This window comes from Pecten maximus, chromosome 5, assembly GCF_902652985.1.
Source record: "Pecten maximus chromosome 5, xPecMax1.1, whole genome shotgun sequence".
Classification (NCBI taxonomy): domain Eukaryota; kingdom Metazoa; phylum Mollusca; class Bivalvia; order Pectinida; family Pectinidae; genus Pecten; species Pecten maximus.
Genome location: NC_047019.1, coordinates 2,820,142 through 2,828,721, shown reverse-complemented (window position 1 = coordinate 2,828,721; position 8,580 = coordinate 2,820,142). Strand labels below are relative to the sequence as shown.

At 32.2% G+C, this 8,580-nt stretch overlaps 1 protein-coding gene across 1 annotated transcript; it reads right to left on the bottom strand.

The window, feature by feature from the left end:
• Positions 1 to 329: 329 nt before the first annotated feature.
• LOC117328531 (sulfotransferase 1A2-like) lies at positions 330 to 4,948 on the bottom strand. The gene is made up of 5 exons (XM_033886064.1): positions 4,488 to 4,948; positions 3,588 to 3,899; positions 3,187 to 3,296; positions 2,730 to 2,916; positions 330 to 1,548 (listed from the first exon to the last, which is right to left on the bottom strand). The coding sequence occupies exons 1-5, from the start codon at positions 4,708 to 4,710 to the stop codon at positions 1,433 to 1,435; spliced, it is 948 nt and encodes a 315-aa protein (XP_033741955.1). The 5' UTR covers positions 4,711 to 4,948; the 3' UTR covers positions 330 to 1,432.
• Positions 4,949 to 8,580: the final 3,632 nt, after the last annotated feature.

Sequence of the window (8,580 nt, the reverse complement as noted above, 5' to 3'; positions counted from 1 at the left end):
CAACAAATGCACTGTGCTACATACACCTGTAAGCATAACAGCTTGGTTTTTTTTCAAGTTTTGTCATTTGCGTGACTTACATGTATTCCAATGCTATATTTTACCACAACCTTACTCTATAAAATAACCCCACAGCATCTACAGAAAATTATTTGTGATTGTAAGAAAGTACTTTCCCAATCAAACATTTTTGTATCGTACATGACTTTTGTTTTGTGGAAATCTTCAGATACTTGTTCGTATTTGAAATTCAACAGTATGTTGCTATATAGATGACTCCTAAGGAAGCAAATTAAAATTGGACAGAGCTGACTCTTAAAGAAGCAAAGTAAAATTGGACAGTTTTTCTTTATTCAGAATAACAAGTAGCTTTCTAACCTTTTTTATTACGGATCTAAATGTAAAAATCCAAACTTTGACACTAACTGACTCCTGTTATGGAATGAGTTGGACTTCTTGTTTTATATACAAGTCGGTATTCTCATGTTATCCTATTTCATAGCTAGTTTGGTACTTTCTTTTTTTGATAAGGAGACTGGTTGGTTCGTAATTGAATGTTTGTTAAGATAACAAATAATCAACGACTAATATCCTCAAATCAACTACATGAACTAGAAATTACAGAGAACACTATAGGTTCTCCATCTTGTCGTCCAACATCGAACGCAACAGCTTAAATTTTGTGTTAAAATAAGAGTGAGATTCTCAATTAAAGCTTCCACTGTACTCAGCTATGGCATGCCAGAGGCACGGTGGTCTAGTGGTATGACGAGTCCCAGCAGCGCCATTGTGTTGTATCCTTGGACAACTTGGATACTTTACCCCGTTGTATTCCAGTCGACTCAGCTGTAAATGATTATGTGGTAGGGTAGCAGTGCAAGAAATCCATGTATACGCTGTTAGCACCGAAATGGCAGCTCCGGCTGTACGCTACACAGTAAGTTGAGAAAGCCATAGACTGGTTGCTTTAGACCCAATAACCACGGTAAATAGATTGTGAACCGCTTTGAAGACGGCTATGTTGCTGTGATAAAAAACTTCTTTATTAATCCTCTTCCTTTCACAGTATCTTTATGATCCTCCTGTAATTTCACTCTTTTTATTCACTTATTTTAACGAATTAGACTAATCATTTCGTTATTGTGATTATCTTGTCAGTATTTACACACTTCCACGAAAAAATTGCGGAGACAAAAGAAAAATGAGTACGTCGTGTCACAAACCTTTTTGTAGTTACCATTAAAATCATAATTACATGAGGATTTTTTTCATCTGAAAATTGCGTTTTAGTTCCTGAATAATTCGTTATCTGTGTAAAATGCACCTTTAACTCTACATCTTCATCTTAGATAAAGGCACATGGATGACACATCAGCCGTTTAAGTATATGTATAGGTTTACTTCTCAGATTTTAAACGTCGTTATAAATACATCACTCGTAATCAAACTCAATGTTGACACCCACATCAGTCATCTTTTCTTTATAGACAGCATCAAACTGTTCATTCTGTGTCACTGTGAACATGTTCTTCCAGTCACCGATGATACCTTAAATGACATGAAAACATATTCAAAATGTATACAAAATGGCTCAGAGGAAAGGCCACGAATAAAGGGTTTGTAGAAATTTTGGTGTAAAGGTCACTAGCTCCGTCTTGAATAGATATAATAAAATGTGTATTCTGTACCGGTGTCAATATTTGTTTTAAAGCATTTAGCTGTGGCATTTATTGAGTAACGGCAAACAGGACGGGGCTAAAATAAGCATAATCAATATACTTTGCATAACCAAAAGACATACCACAAAAGTATGATTTTTTTAACAGAATGCACATTTTTCATATATTGATTTGGCATATAATAATAAATAATTCAGTTATAGAGATAAGTTATGTCGAACGAGGAAACATCTGTTAGATTCATTATTCAAGATAAAATGTATAAAACCAATATTTTAAAAGATAAATGATTGGTATTTACAAGTTGAATATACTAATGAAAAAAGCTGAAATAAGAATCAAGGCTACTAGAAAAATAAAGGTACGAAAATGGAGATGATAAATAACCAGAACGTATATTTGAGAATAATATATCAACAATAAAAATGAGAAATACCTTTATTTAAGTTACCGGAAAAGATAAAAACATATTTATATATATATTTGTGGCGAGTTTCAAAACAAGAAGGGTTAAAACGCCCATTCAATCAATTAAATATGATCGGATGCATTGAGGAAATAAGGAAAACAATATTTAATAAAAACTGATTACTGAAATCTAAAATATTGCTTTACTTTATTACTTGTTCTACAATATAATCCACAGAACAGAAACATATACATTTGAAATTTACACTTAAATATGACAGTGTCCTAAACTGATAACTTGATAATCAGACATTACAACCAAACATAGGATCTATATGTTGTTTCGGGACGCAATAAATTATACATTCAATTTAAAATCGAATTCAAAACCTTCAAACTATTAGAAGGTGGTAATAGCATGAACTATGTTACTTTTGCTTTTCTTTATATATATTGTATAAAACAGCCTTTTTTTTTGTTTTCAGTTGATCTTTATAACATGTATATATCCTTTTGCAGTAGATGTACCCTCTACAAAGCTATATATATATCATAAAGATATATTGTGCTGGCATCTTGTATATGGCCAAAAATTTCATTAAGTCATTGATCAACATATTCAAAATATTGTTTTAACATTACCTTTCCTGTAAATTGGAAGTCTTCCATTATCACCTTTATGCTTCCATAATTCACGTTCACCGAGAACTGTTGCATGTTCATTCTTCAAGTGTTCAAATGATACGGCCTCTTCCACCTTCTTCAAAAATGAAACCTCGTGGTCAACTTCCATAAACTCGGCTATTCGCACAATATTCTGATATATGTCCTGAAAAAATGGTCTTAGTATCATTATCGTTCTTAAAGAGAAACTTAGCATAACAGACAAAAATGACTTATTGTATATAGTATTGGTTGCTAATTGTATTATTGGTATCAAACATGTAAATCAAATTAACGCCACTAAGGCTCTCACTGGTATACACATATAATTTAATGATTGTTTTCAGCTACTCGTGGTTAAGGCGTATACAAATGTTTTATATTTATATATGTCCCCTCAAAACATTGTGTCTAATAACAACGCTGTTATTTCTACCTTTTTCAAATTCTCATATCGGAGACACAGTATTTTTAAATCTGGATTCGTCAGCATCGCAGTGTTCCATTCCCTAGTGTGAGTAAACCACGACCCTCCAGATCCTATGACTTAAAAACAATGGTACAAGATGTTAAATCCTGAACAGTACATACCTTACAAAGATATAAGTTGGTATTTTTTGGGGATTGAATGAAGTTAATTTACATATGTAACATTGGATATATACCTGATGGTATATTTACGCTTTATGAAAACCTTGTTGATGTTCTCTATGTTTTTTAAATAAGAAAATTCCCATTTTAATTATTATACGGAACATGTTTAGTTTATAAATGTTTGATGTGGTATGTTGGGGTGTACCTATATTGTCTTTTAAAAAAAAATAGTAAAATATTTACATTCTTCACTAAGGAAGTGCTGAAGAAATCCATCAAAGCTTCCATCATATTCTTTTGTTTTTACGTTACACAAAAACTTGTAGTACGAGCAAGCAACATCTTTTGGGTTCCGCAGAACGTAGATCACCTTCATTTTGCCCTCTGCTGCCGCCTTAGGTATAAATGGATAGGTCATATGTGTATGGAACAGCCTAGGAGAGGCCATCTTATTAAATGTACCAATATCCAGATAATCCAGCATCTTTGGCGTGCCAGAGTATTGAAGGCTCTTGGTTTGTATCATTTTGGCCATGTTGAAAACCCAGTGTGTGCCTATCAAACCACCACATGTTAGTATAGAAAAAAGTTCACCATCAGATTGATAAGATTATCAATTATACTTTTTTGAATATTAGGTTCATATTATTTTTCGTTAATTGATATTACAGACAATCAAATAACCATTGATAGAGGTGGACGCCTGTTTTGATTACTGAAAGTTCATATTTACATGAAATTACATTCAAAAAGATATATTAACGAATTCCGGAATGACTATCAATATTATTACTAGTTACATATTCACTCTGTATCTCACAAGCCGGAATATCAAAACAACAGAGAATTTCTTCATTAAGATATAAAAATAATAGGCCAATATTTTATTTTGCAGAATCTGCGATGCTCGATTTCAGTTATATTCATTTAAAAAAAAAGATAAAGATCAAGATAAAGATGAAATAGTTTACGATGAAACACAGTACATTTTCATTATTCTGTATAAAGTTCTGTTATCCAGATTTCTATAAAGCACCACTAAAATCAGCAATTTTCTTATCTCCAATTTGACATGATCAGAATATTAAAATATCAAATATTTTTTGCATTGGTTCAACTTCCTATGCATGTTATACCACATACCAGATTTTGCAAATGTGCACAGCAAGACATCCTCTGGCCTACTTGGCAGAGAGGTTATGTCATCCAAATGTTCACCGACATTACCAGGTGTATCTGGATGGAATGTCCGTCCCCTGTATCTCTTGAATGTAATGGCGTTTCCAGAATAATTCGTCTTGGTAATGCATTCCATTTTTAAAAAAATCGTTCGGGTAGGTCTTTCAAAAAATTTAGAAAGAAGCATTGAGAGATGGCACTGTTGCAGAACCAGTGCTCAATGAATATAAATAAATATACCTTATTCACATACTGTTACGTTTATGGTTATATTTCAGGAAGGATAGGACAATAAAGTATACATGGTATACTAATTTAAATATATTCCTACGAACTATCTCGTCATATTCTACCTTTAAAAATATTTCTTCTATCAAATTAAGTAAATAAAAACAGCAATATTAGTATTATATCAGAAACGCCTTATTTTATTTTAAGTCCATTGTATACATGTAAGGATGTGATATAAACGTAAGTCGTCTAAATTGATATAATGCAAACAAATGTTTTAAATAATGTTGTGCTAAGTTTACATATAAAGTATCACAATAATTGAAACATGTCTTAAAAGTAGCTATTCTGACACATAAAGCATCTTCATGACTCCAGCATCGTTACCGCCTATTGACACAGATATTAGAAAAAATAACTGATACAGATGACAGGCAAACTAACAAAAAAGTTCGTACACTTAGGTGCACACCTAAACGCTCGATGTGAGATGTTTACTATGAAAGTTTTTCTGTAAAAATAATACATTTCTTCATTTACGACCTACCTGGCGATATATCAACACTGGTAGGTATCCTGCTAGCTTTAGGAACCGGCCAAGCTTCTCTCTCTTGATGTCACTAAACACTCCTACCGCCGACCACCATCACTCGGTAATATATATATGTATGCAGCAAAACGCTTACACAGTTTCCTGTGAATCCCAGCTTTCGTATTTATCATAGATAAGTTGTTAATCATTAAAACGCCAGATGTACATTTATGAGTTATTAATTCAAAGTTGTGAGTAATGTTATATGTTTTTTTAAGTACTTGTCGTATCAATCACTTCACTAACAGCATTGTGTGCTTACAGTACTTTGCCATGTATGAAATACAATATATCGATATATGCATGCACGAAATCACGAATTGATAACATGTATAAGGACATAACTTGCCTGTTCAACAATGCCATATACAAAAAGAAATCATAAGACATGTACAATAACACTATATATGACCATACGAAGAACATATCGTCCGAGTCGAAATCTTTTTTATTCTCAGAAATATCAGTTACGTGAAGAACAAGAACTTACATTTGCGTCTATGGCATTTGGCATATAATGGACTCGTTACATAATTGTATATCCACTCGTAGAGTATGAATGTGTTTATGAATGCCTGAGCCTCTCGTGTACAATCATCGATTATCAGTCAGGACTTCTTTAAGTTTCAGGAGCAAATTAAACCATTAACTACTTAATACTGTGTGGATCTATATGTGGCAGCATCATTACATATTATGTAATCGATATGATATATATATTAGTTTTATCACTTGTTCTGTTCTATTATGTAATACAGCAATGTCATAAATATCGTGTACATGTGTATCGTATATTGCGTGAATGGAATATTCATACAGAACGTAATTAATTAGACATACTTAATTGTCCTTCAGAAGGGGGAATGGCGATAACCATTCAATTGTTTTCTCTGCAGGATCGTTCTCATATGATTCTATAACATATATTACAAAGTCGCGTGTAATATCATCTTTATATATACGCAATGTACGACATATCCATTTTTAAACAGAAATGCAAATGATATATGTTGTATCACTAAGAAAGTATTAAACAATGTGAATGTATACACACATATATCAAGTTTATATAGACTTTTTTCTGTCTGGATTTTCGCAGTTATACATATATGTATATATTAAATGTATGAAAATTCAGACAGAAGAGGCAGGCAACATTCAAGGAAAAAGGCATACAAAATAGTGATGGTTAAATTATCACTGACGTCCATAGGATATAATTTTGATCACAGGGGATCTTACTATCAACTCCATATAATATAATATCAATATGTACTCGTTAATTAGGCGTGATATGCTTTAGCTAGGTACCTGAACGTATTTATAGTTTTACTCAACTAAGCATGGGCGCAGCTGGAGTACTGCAAGCTGTCAACATCATGAGTCCTGATGACCTGGTGGTGTGATAAAAAAGGTTTTGTTTCAGGAATACCCGGTTAATGATTACAACGCACATCGATTATTCGTATATTCCTTTCCTAACACTAATGTTCCAAGCAAAATTGGTGTCTTTCCCTACGAGTAATGTAAAATTTTCAAATTTATTTATTAGTTTAAAAAAAAGATTTTATTGATTTAGCTATTTACCGACTGCAGAGATCTAAAGCCAAAACTTATCCGAAAAATGAATATATTGTCCTTTTCTTGAAATGATTGTATCAATCAACACAAATCGTGCTAAATATATATGTCATGATTGTACATTTCTGGTCCAGAGAAATCAACATGAGTAATACGTGGTGTCACCGAATAAATAAAATGTGTTTTGTCACTTACTCTGTCGGATATTATCTATATCAACAAGAATCGGAAGTAGGCTGTTAAATACCATCAAGGTCCTCGACATCAACTTATGAATAGATATAACTCTTCCTGTTGTACGGTGACACATTGACAAGTTATACCAACAGTCAGGTGTGAGGTCAGCTGTGTCATGTAGGATAGCTTAAGGTGTCGAGTACTTTATGACAACCAATAGGTAGTTCACGTACTACCATAAAACCAAACAAGATTATAGTTATTCATAGTATACAAATATGTTTATATTTAATATATAACGTACCTTTAATGCATGTTGTTTATGAGCTACCTTGAGTCAACGTAAAGGTATTATGGGATAATTCTGGACCCCATCTCTCCGTACAAGTGTGGTTATCATATAACGCCATAGAAACAGCAAAAATACCAGTAAAATTGAATCGAGATGACAATATATATATAGACATGCTTAGATCACACACACATATATTGATATATTTTGTATGATCATGACAGGCATACAGTTACATATTTTGATTCGTGAATAATCAACCATAATTCCTATTTGGAGGAAATCAAGGATTCACTTTAAACTGAGGTTTTTAACCAGCACTATGTACACTACTACTTTTACCTTAGATGGCACCCAGAGGGGAAACACTATACTGTTCAAAAACACGCCTTATTTAAGGATTAAAACTTAACTTAAAGGTTATCGAGAGAAAACTACAATTGAACTCCAGTAAATCGAACACAAACAGGCTATTATTTCATTCTGTCTGATATCATAGTAACAAAACGAACAACAAACTTTGAAATAGTTAATATATCTTAAATATCTTTGATTAAACACATAATTCGAAACTTCAGTAATTGAGATGTATTGAAATAAATAAATCAATATTTTGGTGAATCAAGATATCGAATGACTTTAACAAGGACATCAGATAGCTTTGTATATTCTGAATAAGTGTCACTCTTCTTAAAAATAAAGCGTGACATTCCTTGTTTTACCATGATAATACAATGTCATTTAAGATAAAGTTAATCAAGAACCAGCCATTTCTAAGAGTAATATCTTACATTGTATAATTACTTTTAAATAACATAAAATGTTTATAATAAAGTAGAATATGTATGTTCTTAACATCTATAAGTCTGTTACAAAGTAGCTAAATGTGAGGTTAAATAATAACTGGAATTGATAGATATATATAGTTACCTATGTTCAATATGTAAACTTTGTGAATGGGGTATTGTAGTGTGATGTCGGAGGCCAGCTACATGTACTTGTTGTCAAATACACAATCATCAGTCATCTGTATTAAATATCCTGATAAATATAATTTATAATGTTAATACGTGGTATGGTGTACATTTTGAGTAGATGAGTAGATTTTCCTTTACTGTTCTGTTAAGACTATTAATAAAAGAACATGCATGTGTAGCATCAATTGTAACACTGCTCACTACAAG